The sequence below is a fragment of the Oncorhynchus keta genome, chromosome 30 (genome assembly GCF_023373465.1).
Source record: "Oncorhynchus keta strain PuntledgeMale-10-30-2019 chromosome 30, Oket_V2, whole genome shotgun sequence".
Taxonomy (NCBI): Eukaryota; Metazoa; Chordata; class Actinopteri; order Salmoniformes; family Salmonidae; genus Oncorhynchus; species Oncorhynchus keta.
Genome location: NC_068450.1, coordinates 42,058,545 through 42,074,381, shown reverse-complemented (window position 1 = coordinate 42,074,381; position 15,837 = coordinate 42,058,545). Strand labels below are relative to the sequence as shown.

Sequence of the window (15,837 nt, the reverse complement as noted above, 5' to 3'; positions counted from 1 at the left end):
AACCTCAAGCCAATTATAAATTGTAGAAATTAATATACAAATATTGAAAGCATTTAATGAGACAACTAAAAGATGTGCAACATGAAAATATTCTCCAATTTATTTTGTGTAATTTATTGACGGTTCCTAACCAGCCCAGAGAGAGGTTATCCAATGTCAAACCAACTTTGCCATGGTCGCACACCAGCCAGTTTAAGCTAATTTGCGAAAGAAGTTGGCTTGCACTAGCTTGCCTAGGCGACTTCGAGACACAAGACCTGGGCCTGATTTCCCAATAGCGATGGAACCTAGGTTTACCAGTGTGTTAGCGATGCATCTTTCCTACAACGGCCGAAGATGTAACATGCGTTTCACCACGCAGAAAGAATGGTCACCAAGTGTGTCGTTGGAGCATATGTCTATACTGATAGGATCAAAAGTTAGGGATTGCTGCTCTCGGGTCAGCTTTCTCTATTCAAATCTTTCCTTAACATTATTTCACAATACACAATACTGATGATCAGCTCCTAGAGCGATATTACCACCTACGTCTGCAAATATTGATTCTGATTATTGTAATGCTTACCCAATTAAAATGCACTAACTCACTGATTTGGTACATGATTGCACGCATGTTATAGGCTATACTGTACATCATAAACTATATTGAGAAAAATGACAAACAGTAGCCTAAAAGTAGCAAAATAGAACTCAATTTATTGAACATGAAATGTATTTCAATATGATTGATATAAGCCTTAAGCCTTTATTTTAATGCAGTCATCTCGGTTTTCATTTAAATAATATTGTTATACTCTGCTTGTTTGTATCAATTGCATAGACATCGACAACTTTGTTTTGAAGTCATCGGTAGCCACAGATGTTTAGCGGAGATCTTCTGTGTATACAGTGATGCGGGAGGGGGGAAGGGGGAATCTAACCATGCATTTAGCTGTTCTACAAGTTGTCTGAGGCATGCGTTAGATTACCTGCATTTTCAAGTGCATTGTTAATTATGATGGTTTTGGGAAACAGCTCAGAGTTTTAACGATGCTCATACGAAAGTTCTAACGATGCACTTAGCCTTAAGATGGTTTTGGGAGACTGTTTCAAGTTATCTAGAAAGATGAGTGACTGTAACGGTGTACTGTTTTGGCAGAGTGCATGTACAAACACTTGCCACTTGCAAACACACACATAGGAGACCCACAATAAACCACTACCTCCAAGACAACTCTCGTTTGTCTTCAGTCATGGCTGCTGCATTTGTTAATGACCAAGCTGAAGAACAAGACCAAATCAGGAAGTTTAGCCCCACTTTAACATAACAGCATATAGACCTACATTTTTACCATTTTCCTTCCTTGTTACAGCAAATCATGAAGCGACTCATCAAACGCTACGTTTTGAAAGCACAAGTGGACAAAGAAAACGACGAGGTCAATGAAGGTAAAGTTGCATCTTCACTTTTACTTTGACGTACTTCATCAGAAATAGTCTTTGAGAATATTTTGCGGTGTTGTTACACAATGCAGAAAATGAACAATTCTCAGGGGTAGAAAGAGGTCTACAAACTGCAAATTCCACAGGGTTCCCATTGGTGTTTGAAGCTCAAATAAACCGTGCTAACTGCATTGTGTACAGTATATAAAAAAATATATTGAATTATGGAGAGTGCATCAGTTCAACATTGTCATGCAGGGAATATTTCAGTAAATATTTCATTTGAGAACCCTTTAACAGAATTCTTCAATACAAACAACTTGAACGGACCTCACATTATTTCTGTTAGGACCTCACATTATGTTACTTTGCAGGTGAACTGAAAGAAATCAAGCAGGACATCTCCAGTTTACGTTACGAACTCCTGGAAGACAAGTCTCAGGCTACAGAGGAGCTGTCCTTGCTTATCCAGAAACTGAGTGACAAACTGAACCTAGGCCCTACTACACGCTTGCCCTACAAGTGACCCACTCCCCCGCCAACCCACAGTTCAAGAGATGCAAGAGGGAAGAGTATATCAAAGCAGCCAACATCCCAGCATTTCCCCACACACTCCACAGTAACCCACTGACCAGGTTGTTTTGTAAATGATAATGTGCTATTTTGCATGAAGGTAGTTTAAACAGACAAAATCAGCACAAGGAAATAGCAAAAAGGATTGCCTCACTCTTCTGTTGTAGGGAGAGGCTGCCCTTAGATGTTAAGATTGGGGGAGCGGAAGCTGATCCTAGATCTGTGCCTAGAGGAAACTTCACCTGAAAGCCATGATTTTCCATTATGACAAAGATTGTGTTAGTGTTGGAGATTTTTCAGATTAATATTAAATATTGGCGGGGCTTCTAAGCTGACATATGGAACTGTTTTAAGATGGTCATACTGTGGATCATTTAGCTATTTGAATTAGAATTTTTGGACCCCTTTAGGTATCCCCAAAAAATGATTAGATAAAATATTGAATTTGGCCTTTACTACTATAGTCCAGAGAAACACATTGAATAACACATTCAAACAGTCAACAAATAAATCATGAGAAACAAGGTTTTGAAGTGTTTGTTCTATATCTAGGAGATATAAGAAAGCTCAGGGAATATATATTTTTTACACATATTTAACCACTTTTTGGGGTAGGTACAAAACTACCTTCATGCTTCCATTTTTTTGTAAAACCGGTACCGGTTACCTTCAGACAAATCCCATGACACTTGTGGGGGACATAGAGCAAAACGGAGAACATCATGTTCGTGAGAATCTCCTCTTTCCATACTGGGGTTATATAAGTTCGTCGCCCAAACGGTTCGGGCGCTACAAACAGAAGTTGGCACGTCGACGGTACCAACTTCAGACGAGTCCCCTGACACTTGTTGGGGTCGTAGAGCAAAACGGACACCACCGTTGTGTTCGTGAGAGTCTCCCCTTTCCATATAGCGATAGGCAATCCACCTACAGACGTTTTCGTGAGATCACCAATTTTCAGGATGTCTCACCGCTCTAGCTCTGCCACCTTTCACCACAGATGCGGAAGTGCTACATCAGCAGATGAGGTGGATTGAGATGCGTCCAATGCAAAGAAGCAGATACAGTATTTTATGCAACAAATAGTGCTATAGTCTCTGTTAAGACATATACACTTATGGCCAGGGCTATCAAACTCATGCTATGGCCGAGGGTCTGCTGGTTTTTGCTTATGCTTTTCAATTAAGACCGAAACAACAAGGTGAGGGGAGTTCCTTACTAGTCAGTGACCTTAGTTAATTCATCCAGTACAACGGAGTAGCGAAAACCCGCAGCCCCTCGGCCCTCCGTGGAATGTGTTTGACACGTGCTTTAGGCAATGGTTGTGTAATACTGGTTTCATCCGTTTCTTTCTCTCGTTAGAGATTTTGAACCAAACAGTAGGTTTATCTGACAAGAATTTCCCTCAGAAATAAAAAATTATCAGTCATTGATTAATGTCATTGTGATGTTTTTTTGCCCCCCGAAATCCATCTAGTTGGAAAGGCACCTTTATTTTCTACATAAACACTGGTCTTGTTGGTCTTAGTGTTTTGGGTATTTTGCAGGATTCTAGAAATTGTATGTTTTAGAATTGTCCAGCCCTGGTCCTGGAGTGTGTAAAATGTGAATACAGCCAACAGTATAGGGGAAAAACATATATATATTTTTTTATTTATTTCACCTTTATTTAACCAGGTAGGCTAGTTGAGAACAAGTTCTCATTTGCAACTGTGACCTGGCCAAGATAAAGCATAGCAGTGTGAGCAGACAACACAGAGTTACACATGGAGTAAAATATAACCTGTAACACCTTCATAAGCTCGACATTAAGATTCAGAAATGCCTATTTCAACAACCACAGGGTGCTCATGTAAATATAAACATATAAATACCATATAAATAGAACTGGTATAATGGGCCTGAAACCCACAGCCTTTTGACTGGTAAACTCATTAGTGCACTTAAGGCCTAATTGAACTGCATGGTGGACGATCATTCTATTCATTCTAATTCTATGGATGTAACAGCCATCTGACATTATTGTTACGATATACAGTAGTTGACATTCCATCTTAGATGGGACTTGCTTGAGTTTTTCTCTCAGGTCAAATGTTACAAATTCTATATATAACATGCCTTTTGCAGTATATTCTATGCTATAACACATATTTATATGTGGGTCTCCTTATTCCTTTTAAAATTCCTTGTACTGCAAATGTCAAATACAACATACAAGGCTATGTCGAATACATTGCCACCTTATTGATCGAGGTCCTTGTGTGGGTCAACCTATTTTCTCTGTGTAGAGTAGCCCTGGTGTAAAATTGTGGATAGAAAGTGGATATTGCCTCTCCGGGGCCAGGGTTGGTTAAGCATTTATTCGTATGGTAAATATCTTTAGATTTCCTTAATAACCTATGCAGGATATTTCATTCCCTTTGTCCGATAACCATTTTGTAATTATACTAGGGAACAGAAACATGCATTTGAATCCATATTGTATTTGATAGAAATCCTTTCCTTAGGATGTTCTTAGACACTGTAAAGAATGTTTTTTCTAACTCAATGACTGTAGCATTTCAGTTACAGTGGGGCTAAAAAGTATTTAGTCAGCCACCAATTGTGCAAGTTCTCCCACTTAAAAAGATGAGAGGCCTGTAATTTTCATCATAGGTACACTTCAACTATGACAGACAAAATGAGAAAAGAAAATCCTGAAAATCACATTGTAGGATTTTTTATGAATTTATTTGCAAATTATGGTGGAAAATAAGTATTTGGTCACCTACAAACAAGCAAGATTTTTGGCTCTCACAGACCTGTAACTTCTTCTTTAAGAGGCTACTCTTGTCCTCCACTCGTTACCTGTATTAATGGCGCCTGTTTGAACTTGTTATCGGTATAAAAGACACCTGTCCACAACCTCAAACAGTCACACTCCAAACTCCACTACGGCCAAGACCAAAGAGTTGTCAAAGGACACCAGAAAAATAATTGTAGACCTGCACCAGGCTGGGAAGACTGAATCTGCAATAGGTAAGCAGCTTGGTTTGAAGAAATCAACTGTGGGAGCAATTATTAGGAAATGGAAGACATACAAGACCACTGATAATCTCCCTCAATCTGGGGCTCCACGCAAGATCTCACCCCGTGGGGTCAAAATGATCACAAGAACGGTGAGCAAAAATCCCAGAACCACACGGGGGGCGTAGTGAATGACCTGCAGAGAGCTGGGACCAAAGTAACAAAGCCTACCATCAGTAACACACTACGCCGCCAGAGACTCAAATCCTGCAGTGCCAGACGTGTCCCCCTGCTTAAGCCAGTACATGTCCAGGCCCGTCTGAAGTTTGCTGGAGAGCATTTGGATGATCCAGAAGAAGATTGGGGTAATGTCATGTGGTCATATGAAACCAAAATATAACTTTTTGGTAAAAACTCAACTCGTCGTGTTTGGAGGACAAAGAATGCTGAGTTGCATCCAAAGAACACCATACCTACTGTGAAGCATTGGGGTGGAAACATCATGCTTTGGGGCGGTTTTTCTGCAAAGGGACCAGGACACCTGATCCGTGTAAAGGAAAGAATGAATGGGGCCATGTATCGTGAGATTGAGTGAAAACCTCCTTCCATCAGCAAGGGCATTGAAGATTAAACGTGGCTGGGTCTTTCAGCATGACAATGATCCCAAACACACCGGCCGGGCAACGAAGGAGTGGCTTCGTAAGAAGCATTTCAAGGTCCTGGAGTGGCCTAGCCAGTCTCCAGATCTAAACCCCATATAAAATCTTTCGAGGGAGTTAAGTCTGTGTTGCCCAGCAACAGCCCCAAAACATCACTGCTCTAGAGGAGATCTGCATGGAGGAATGGGCCAAAATACCAGCAACAGTGTGTGAAAACCTTGTGAAGACTTACAGAAAACGTTTGACCTCTGTCATTGCCAACAAAGGGTATATAACAAAGAAATTGAGATAAACTTTTGTTATTGACCAAATACCTATTTTTCACCATAACCTCTTAAGACTAGGCCTCAATACTGCCCCCTTTGGAGGAAGTGCGTGCCCATAGTAAACTGAAAATATTTTTTCCCAAAATTGCTAATATATGCATATAATTATTATTATTGAATAGAAAACACTCTAAAGTTTCTAAAACTGTTTAAATTTTGTCTTTATGTAAAGCAGAACTCTCAGGGCAGCCTTTCTCCCAAACTCTCTCTTGTCAAGAGAAAAGTTGGGTCAACTTTGATGTCATCGCCCCCACCCTTCCCAGGCAGCTACCGATCTGGGAACAGTGTGTATGTGTTCAGCGTGATGCCTGCTTTCAAATGGCGCGTTCATTGTGAGAATCCCGCGAGCCCTCGTCGTTTGGCAGGCGAAAATGTTAGTGTCACTCTCAAATACAGGCACTCTATTGCGCACGGCCGATTTGGGGCACGTTCTTTTCCAAGGAACAGCAATTGAAGGCGGTTTGTCTGTTCGCGCTGATCATTGTTTTACATGCTAAAAACATCATAAAGCTCGATTCTGCACATAGTTTGACCAGTTTAGTCGACATATAATATGTAAATTTGAAGTTTTGATGCGCAAGAGTGCGGGATCAGAAGTAATTTTGGGTGCATTTCAGCTGAAGCTGTTAGCATATGCTAATACAGAGACACACAACGTGAAACCAAACGATGTATTGGGTAAGTATGACTCCTTCTACGTCTTCTGATCGAAGAACATCAAAGGTAAGGGAATATTTATGTGGTTATTTTGGGTTTCTGTGGACTCCAAACGTAGAGGAGACATACTGCTAATATCTGAGCGCCGTCTCATTGTATAGCCAGTGTACGAATTCTGTAACGTTAAAAATAAATGTAATACAGCGGTTGCATTAAGAAGAAGTGTATCTTTGTAACTATATGTAGAACATGTATATTTAGTCATGTTTATTGCTTGTTATCTGACGTTATCTGTCGGAGCTATCATCATTTCTCTGGACATTTGAGTAGCATTTTTTGAAATGTCGTCATTGTAAACAGAGATTTATGGATATAAATGGCATATTATTGAAAAAAAAATGTCTTGTGTAACATGTACTATTACTGTCATATGATGAAGATTATCAAAAGGTTAGTGAATGATTTATTTTTTAATCCTGCTTTTATAATTTTATATTTTCTGGGACAAAATGGCTGCCTCTCATCTTTTGTTTCGGTGGTGGTCTAATATAAATATGTGCTATGTTTTCGCCGTAAAACATTTTAGAAATCTGACTTGCTGGGTAGATGAACAATGTGTTTATCTTTCATTTGAGCTATTGGACCTGTTAATGTGTGGAGGTTAAATATTTCTAAGAATATTTTTTTGCATTTTGCGTTATGGTAATGAGTTTGAGACGTAGTCACGATACCGGATCCGGGATGGGTCGCCGCAAGAAGTATAATTTGCAAATAAATTCATTAAAAATCCTACAATGTGATTTTCTGGATTTTTTTTTCTCTTTTCTCATTTTGTCCCTCATAGTTGAAGTGTACATATGATGAAAATTACAGGCCTCTCTCATCTTTTTAAGTTGCACAATTGGTGGCTGACTAAATACTTTTTTGCCCAACTGTATAGTGTTCTCTTTTCAATCTAGTTTTCAGGACAACAGAAATAGTTGAAAACAAATATTTGTATGCATAGAGTTGAAGTCGGAAGTTTACACACACCTTAGCCAAATAAATTTAAACTCAGTTTTTCACAATTCCTGACCATTTCATTTAGGGTTACCACTTTATTTTAAGAATGGAAAATGTCAGAATAATAGTAGAGTGATTTATTTCAGCTTTTATTTCTTTCATCACATTCCCAGTGAGTCAGAAGTTTACATACACTCAATTAGTATTTGGTAGCATTGCCTTTAAATTGTTTAACTTGGGTCAAATGTTTCAGTTAGCCTTCCACAAGCTTCCCACAATAAGTTTGGTGAATTTTGGCCCATTCCTCCTGGCAGAGCTGCTGTAACTGAGTCAGGTTTGTAGGCCTCCTTGCTCGCACATGCTTTTTCAGTTCTGCACACACATTTTCGAAGGAATTGAGGTCAGGGCTTTGTGATGGCCACTCCAATACCTTGACTTTGTAGTCCTTAAGGCATTTTGCCACAACTTTGGAAGTATGCTTGGGGTCATTGTCCATTTGGAAGACCCATTTGCGACCAAGCTTTAACTGATGTCTTGAGATGTTGCTTCAATATATCTACATAATTGTCCTCCTCATGATGTCATCTATTTTGTGAAGTGCACCATTCCCTCCTGCAGCAAAGCACCCCCACAACATGATGCTGCAACCCCCCGTGCTTCACGGTTGGGAAGGTGATCTTCGGCATGCTAGCATCCCCATTTTTCCTCCTAACATATTGATGGTCATTATGGCCAAACAGTTGTATTTTTGTTTCATCAGACCAGAGGACATTTCTCCAAAAAGTCAGATCTTTGACCCCATGTGCAGTTGCACACCGTATTCTTGCTTTTTTATGGCGGTTTTGGAGCAGTGGCTTCTTCCTTGCTGAGCAGCCTTTCAGGTTATGTCGATATAGGACTCATTTTACTGTGGATATAGATACGTTTGTACCTGTTTCCTCCAGGATCTTCATAAGGTCCTTTGCTGTTATTCTGAGACGGATTTGCACTTTTCGCACACCAAAGTACGTTCATCTCTAGGAGACAGAACGCGTCTCCTTCCTGAGCGGAATGACGGCTGCGTTGTCCCATGGTGTGTATACTTCTGTACTATTGTTTGTACAGATGAACGTGGTACCTTCAGGCGTTTGGAAATTGCTCCCAAGGATGAACCAGACTTGTGGAGGTCTACAATTTTTTTTCTGAAGTCTTGGCCGATTTCTTTTGATTTTCAAGCAAAGATGCACTGAGTTTGAAGGTAGGCCTTGAGACACATCCACAGGTACACCTTTAATTGATTCAAATGATGTCAATTAGCCTATCAGAAGCTTCTAAGCCATGACATAATTTTCTGGAATTTTCCAAACTGTTTAAAGGCACAGTCAACTTAGTGTATGTAAAATTCTGACCCACTGAAATAATGATACAGTGAATTATAAGTGAAATAATTTGTCTGTTAACAATTGTTGGAAAAAATACTTGTCATGCACAAAGTAGATGTCCTAACCGACTTGCCAAAACTAAAATTTGTTAACAAGAAATTTGTGGAGTGGTTGAAAAACAAGTTTTAATGACTCCAACCTAAGTGTATGTAAACTTTTGACTTCAACTGTATATGAAAATCCATAGCTGCTGTGTTATAAAGAAGGCTTTAGATAAGCAATGGAAAACCTCATACAATATATCTCATATATACAGTATGTAATATTTAAATGTGCAATATTATCAAATAGTGATTTCTTGTAGGCCTCTCCACTAGTTTTGGATAGATGCACCAACTATTTTGTGGAGAAAAGCTGGCATCATTATTTTTTTGGTTGCAGTAGGGAGTTTAAAACATTTAACTTGTGCATTTTCATATATCCATATGTATGACTTTATTTTGATGGTTATAATTACATAATTGTACAATAAGATGATCTAGAAATGATATGGTGATGCATATTTTTAACCTGTTTTCTATATAAAATTCCTTTGGAAAAAAGCAGAGTTGGAATGATTTTGTTGTTTATTTTGTCATAAGTAAATGTAATACAAAGGTTGGGACCAGGCAAAGCATTATGTAAACATAAACACTATGTAAAATGGCAACCTTTGGAGTTAAAATACACTCCTCTTTTAGCACAAACAAAAGGAGATGAGAAAACAAACATTGTTTAATACAAATCCAACATATTTCATGTTTTATTACAATCCTGTTTAGTCATGGGTAAATGTAATACTAAGATATTAGGTAGCAAAGCCCTTTTATCAAGTATAAACCTGGTAGTAGAGCGTCACCATGAGGGAAACGTTCAATAGCACACAGTGGGATCCTTGCAAATAGTCTTTCCAAGCTAGAGGGCAGTGGTGCGCTATAGGAGATTGGGATTTAGGTCCCAAATCAATCAAACTTCACTGAGGGTTCACTCAGACTGTATATGCTTTCAGTATAGTTGTTGTTTCTCATCAATAAGGGAAGGAGAGGAAGGAGAGGAAGAAGTGGAATTGTTTCAGGCGTTTTAATGTGGTTAAAGTAGCTACCCAGTGAAAATCACATTTTTAACAGTTCATATTCTTTTAACTCATATCCAAATGATGTTGACTCACCCTATACTCATTTTTGTGGCCAAAGCATAGATAGGAGAAAAAAAACCACCTCAAACTAAAAACTGCTTGCTATTTCCTAATAGAACATGTCATATTCATGAGGAGGATGGGCTGGCCAATCAGCGGTCTAGAGGAGGATGAGCTGTGGTCTACATGCGTTCATATTTTTAATGACCAGTATATGCCCAAACCATTCTGTTGTTGGGATACACCCACACCATTCCAACACAGAAAAGCTATTGTAATTATAGGTCACATGTATTAGAAATCTGTAAACACTGGGCAGGTACTTTAACATGTCCAATACAGCATAAATATTCTGAAACCACAATGTGGTTTTCTTTTATCATCAGATACCTGTGCATACACTGAAAAATATATATAAACACAACATGCAAAAATGTCAAAGATTTGAATGAGTTACAGTTCATATAAGGAAATCAGGCAATTTAAATAAATAAATGTAGCCATAATCTATTGATTTCACATGACTGGGAATACAGATATGCATCTGTTGGTCACAAATACCTTTGGGTGTGGATCAGAAATCCAGTCAGTATCTGGTGTGACCATCATTTGCCTCATGCAGCACAACATATATCCCTTGCATATAGTTGATCAGGCTGTTGATTGTAGCCTGTGGAATGTTGTCCCACTCTTCTTCAATAATTGATCCCAGACTAGTAACACAATTATTGCTGTGTGAAGTTGCTGGATATTGATGGGAACTGGAACATGCTGCCGTACACGTCAATCCAGAGCCTCCCAAACATGCTCAATGGGTGACATGTCTGGTGAGTATGTAGGCCATGGAAGAACTGGGGCAGTGTAGCATTTTAGCAAAATAAACTTTTTGTCCACATGGAACATTTCTGGGATCTTTTCTTTCAGTTCATGAAACATGGGACCAACACTGTTCAGTATATATCATCATGACTCAGCCAAAATAGTTGACCTTCTGCTTTCTGGCAAGTCTAACTGGTTCACTGGCTGGGGGAACACCTTTATTTCTAATACATAACTCTCCTCCCAAACGTGAATGTGCAAGTCATATTGCAAAACCAACAAAGGTGTATATAAGGCCAATACAAAGAGGAGAGCAGGTATTGCATTTTGCGTTAACACACTACTTGGCTCTACAAACCACCGCTGATAGCAGAGAGTAAGTGAATGCATAGCAAAACTTTTAATCTACTCTTCTTGCCTGTTTAGTTATAGGTTATGGTTGATTTGTATAAAAAGGGTAGAAAACATGTACATTCAATATATTTATGCAAGTGCTGCTGGATATTCTGAAGTAGGAAACTGACAATAAAGAACATTGACTTTGTACTGCACACTTCAGAGAGGTAACTAGTGTGCAGAGCCTTTAATTTTCTGTCTTTCTTACTAATAATTACTGTTTTTTTTTCTCTCTTTAGTGTCTCTCACACTCACATATTTTCCAGTCCGAGGTACTGTATGTTGACCTGATCAATGTTCCATCAATGTTGAACTTTTCAGTTTTAAGAATGGACAGCTATTGAAGTGCAAAATACTGTAGCCAACATTTACCCTGGTTGTCAGTCTGTTTCTTCTCTCTTGCCAACACTTTATGGAATTTTCATGCAAAACTTGGCTATTGAAGTAGACTTTTTAAAGACCCAATGCAGTTAAAAACGTGATTTACCTGTGTTTTTCGATATAGATAATTGTATCATTTTAATTGAAAACAATAACGGTAAGGTACTTAATTGTTACCCAGAAATGATTTGATATTGAGATAAAAAAAATGGCTACATTGGACCTTTTAACCTCTTCTTCTAAACACAGAAATTATAGAGTTTGGATATAGAGTTTGCTTATTAAACAGTAAATTGCATTTTGCCCTTTAACTCTCTTTATAACCTTGTTGTAAGAACCAGACATTTTGTGAGGCCGTACTAGGGTTTCATTTGGTAGAGATTAGGCGCGTTCTCACTGCACCTTAGCTCAGGGCTAAGAGCCTCCTTCGTCCGGGGCTAAGAACAATGCGGTGTGAAAAGGCCTATTTTTTCCCCTGCCCCGTATAATTAAGAATTAGAATACAATGTATTTGAATAGGATCTCCATGGTCTGTGCTTTAACAGGTCGTGCTGAGGTCATCCGAGTGATGCTCAAAGACCAAGGGGCAGAGTTTGATGAGAAGGTCATCACCATGGAGATGTGGAAGGAGAGCACTCTCAAAGCCAGCTGTGTGAGTAACCCGGTAACCAGTGTACCATAGTCAAGTTATGTTACTGCATTTCACATCACTTTTACATGCAGACAAAAATGTCTTCATTAATTCAGGGGTTGGTGGGGAGGGAGTAACCTTCGGGGGGAAAAAAGTACTTTCAAAAAGTGAATAAATGTGTATCCTTGGCTGAATGTTTACTGATACACCGTCGACAATGTTCTCCTAAAAGGGTCCGTTTAGATAGCAACTGAGCAAACATGACACTGGCAACCCGGGCTTCTAAGCAACATTACCCATGTGGGCCTTACAGAGAAGGAGAGAGCCCCTAACAAGCCTTACAGGGGGAGGTTGGATGCAAGATCAGCCAAACAGAACTTGATAAACATATCAATAGAAAACATACCTACCACAAATACTGTCTTTATAAAAAAGCTCACACGGTGTTGTTCATGCACTTATAATGCATTATGAAGAGGGTATTCATAGGAGGTATTCATCTCAGAATCATGAATTTGAATCATGACGTTGAGATGCTAAGTGATTCAGGACATGACAAATCACAATTATGATTTTTGACAGAGGATTAGAAGTGAATTGTTGATCATTTTTCCTTTGCATTTTGTACACAGTTGTTTGGTCAGCTCCCTATATTTGAAGATGGTGACCTCACTTTGTACCAGACCAATGCCATAAGGAGACATCTCGCACGGAAACTTGGTAAATGGAGAACAAACAGACAATCCTGCTTGCAACATATTGAAATTCATATTGACTCACCCAATATGTCTTGATCAATCCTCTGCTCCAGGACTCTATGGCAAAGACCAGAGGGAGGCTGCTCTCATTGACATGATGGATGAAGCCATTCAGGATCTCCTAAACAAATACATAAAACTGATGTTCGAGAAAGATGTAAGTGTTCAAATGTATGGTAAATGTAACCAATTTGATCTAAACCCATCGTCTCCCTCATAATACAGATCTGTTGCTGGATCTTAATTTGACCAGTTTTGTCACAGTAGTAAAATAATCCTGCAGCAGGAGGATTTGATTATTCTCAAAAAGGCTTTTACAGAAATGTGTTTTGTTTACGTGAGAGATCTAGTGAGAGAAAGATAACTGTTTATGGTACTACTAGGGCACTTATAATTTCCTGCAGAGCAGGAAAATTCTCTGCGACAACAGTGATCAAATTAATATAGTATATGTATATCATAGTATAGTATTGACTGTAGGAAGAATTGCCACTTACCTACTGTAACTGCAATGCAAGTTTGATTAGATTGAGCCCCAAAATGATTAAGAATGATATTTGGTTCCCCAGGACTCCGGTAAAGAGGGGTACCTTAAAGCACTGCCAACAGATCTCAAGCCCTTCGAGAAAACCCTGTCCGGCAATAAAGGAAGTTTTCTGGTTGGCGACAAGGTACATTCACTTATGTTTTCTAATTATCATCAAAGACGTCAACTGGCATATACTGTACATGGGGGTAGGGATAAGGGGTTAGGGGTTAGGGCTTAGGGGTGGTTTTGGAGCTGGACTTCTCATGTACTCATGCTCTCTTCCTCTCTCTGGCAGATCTCCTTAGCTGACTACGCCCTGGTGATCCTGCTGATCCACCACCAAGTCCTCAGCCCCCCCTGCCTGCATGCCTTCCCCTCCCTCCAGAGCTACCTGAAGAGGCTGTGTGCCCGACCCAACCTGCATGCTTACTTTCATAGCGACGACTTCAAGAACAGACCCATCATTCCTGGGAAGAGAACCTAAAGTCCATGTGGCCTTAGTCCTCTTATCGTACCTCAATATTATATCATATCTAATATGCCACAATATGTTTACATTCAACCAGAATGGATCACCTTGAATTGTAATTTGGCTGTATATTGAGTACTGTGTGTCTTGGTGGAGTAGGTTTCTGTCTGTTTGTGCCTGTTACCAGTGCTACCCACTTGTGGCGAGGAGTGTTAAAAATGATGTTATTGTTTAATAAAGGACATTTGCATATACATAGAATTTTCGCTATTGTTTTGTGTGTCAAAAATATTGGCAGATACGTTTTATATAAAAGCAATAACACCCTTGAGGCTGTGGTCTATCAGATATATTGTAATGACAAGGTCATTTTCCAGCCACCTTCTCCCAGCCGTGACAATATATCCAATATACCATGCCCTCCTGGGCTTCATTGCTTAAATATTTTCAATTTAATATTTTCCTTTTAGAATAAGTGGTAGTGGATCCTATTGACACTTGTAGAAACAATTGACTAAAACATTTTCTCAAGTATTCTATTACAAACAGCAGCTCAACTTACCTACAGTGAAGAGCCAAATGTGCAAGTCATGGTTGTTGTCAGGTGTCAAGTTAAGAAAGAGTGTGAGGAGACAATATATAGGGAAGGAGGATCAGGTTTGGTATTTGCAGTCATATATAGTGAGCATTTATACTGAACAAAAATACAAACGCAACATGTAAAGTGTTGGTCCCATGTTTCATGAGCTGAAATAAAATATCAACAGAGATGTTCCATACACAAAAAAAGCTTATATCCATCAAATGTTGTGCAAACATTTGTTTACATCCCTGTTAGTGAGCATTTCTCCTTTGCCAAGATAATCCATCCACCTGACAGGTGTGGCATATCAAGAAGCTGATTAAACAGCATGGTCATTACACACGTGCACCTTGTGCTGGGGACAATAAGAGGCCACTATAAAATGTGCTGTTTTGTCACACAACACAATGCCACAGATTTCTTACGTTTTGAGGGAGCGTGGCATTGGCATGCTGACTGCAGGAATGTCCAACAGAGCTATTAACAGAGAATGCAATGTTAATTTCTCTAGCATAAACCACCTTCAGTGTCATTTTATAGGACTTGGCAGTACATCCAACTGGCCTCACAACTGCATACAATGTGTAACCACGCCAGCCCAGGGCCTCCACATCCAGCTTTTTCACCTGCAGGATTGTCTGAGACCAGCCACCCGGACAGCTGATGAAACTGAGGAGTATTTCTGTCTGTAATAAAGCTCTGTAATAAAGCCCTTTCTAAATCTTGTGGTGGAAAAACTCATTCTGATTCACTGGGCCTGGCTCCCCAGTGGGTGGGCCTGGCTCCCCAGTGGGTGGGCCTGGCTCCCCAGTGGGTGGGCTATTGCCTTCCCAGGCCCACCCATTGCTTTGCCCCTGCTTAGTCATGTCAAATCAATAGATTAGGGCCTAATGAATTTATTTCAATTGACTGTTTTCCTTAAATTTACTGTCACTCAGAAAAATAATTGAAATTGTTGGATGTTGCGTTTATGTTTTTGTGCAGTATAATTGAAAGAGACTCATTGGGCTTAGGAAATGTCAACTTTTTGCAGCTCTACATTTGTTTGCTCTCAATTTCCCAATTTACTGTGGTTTGGCCTAATTTCAGGC

At 39.4% G+C, this 15,837-nt stretch overlaps 2 protein-coding genes across 2 annotated transcripts in view; both read left to right on the top strand.

Annotated features, from left to right (window-relative positions):
* The window catches only part of LOC118363616 (short transient receptor potential channel 3-like), a 93,400-nt gene extending 90,006 nt beyond the window's left edge, over positions 1-3,394 (top strand). Inside the window, exons 12-13 of the mRNA XM_035744673.2 lie at positions 1,353-1,428; positions 1,797-3,394. Coding sequence (XP_035600566.2) covers positions 1,353-1,428; positions 1,797-1,948 — 228 coding nt within the window. The 3' untranslated portion in view covers positions 1,949-3,394. The remainder of the gene's footprint in view (positions 1-1,352; positions 1,429-1,796) is intronic.
* A 7,866-nt stretch (positions 3,395-11,260) lies between these two features.
* LOC118363615 (glutathione S-transferase P-like) lies at positions 11,261-14,424 on the top strand. Its single transcript, XM_035744672.2, has 7 exons — positions 11,261-11,375; positions 11,635-11,667; positions 12,322-12,428; positions 13,040-13,127; positions 13,219-13,322; positions 13,735-13,836; positions 13,990-14,424. Coding segments are annotated over exons 1-7 (624 nt in total). The 5' UTR covers positions 11,261-11,374; the 3' UTR covers positions 14,179-14,424.
* The last annotated feature ends 1,413 nt before the right edge of the window (positions 14,425-15,837 follow it).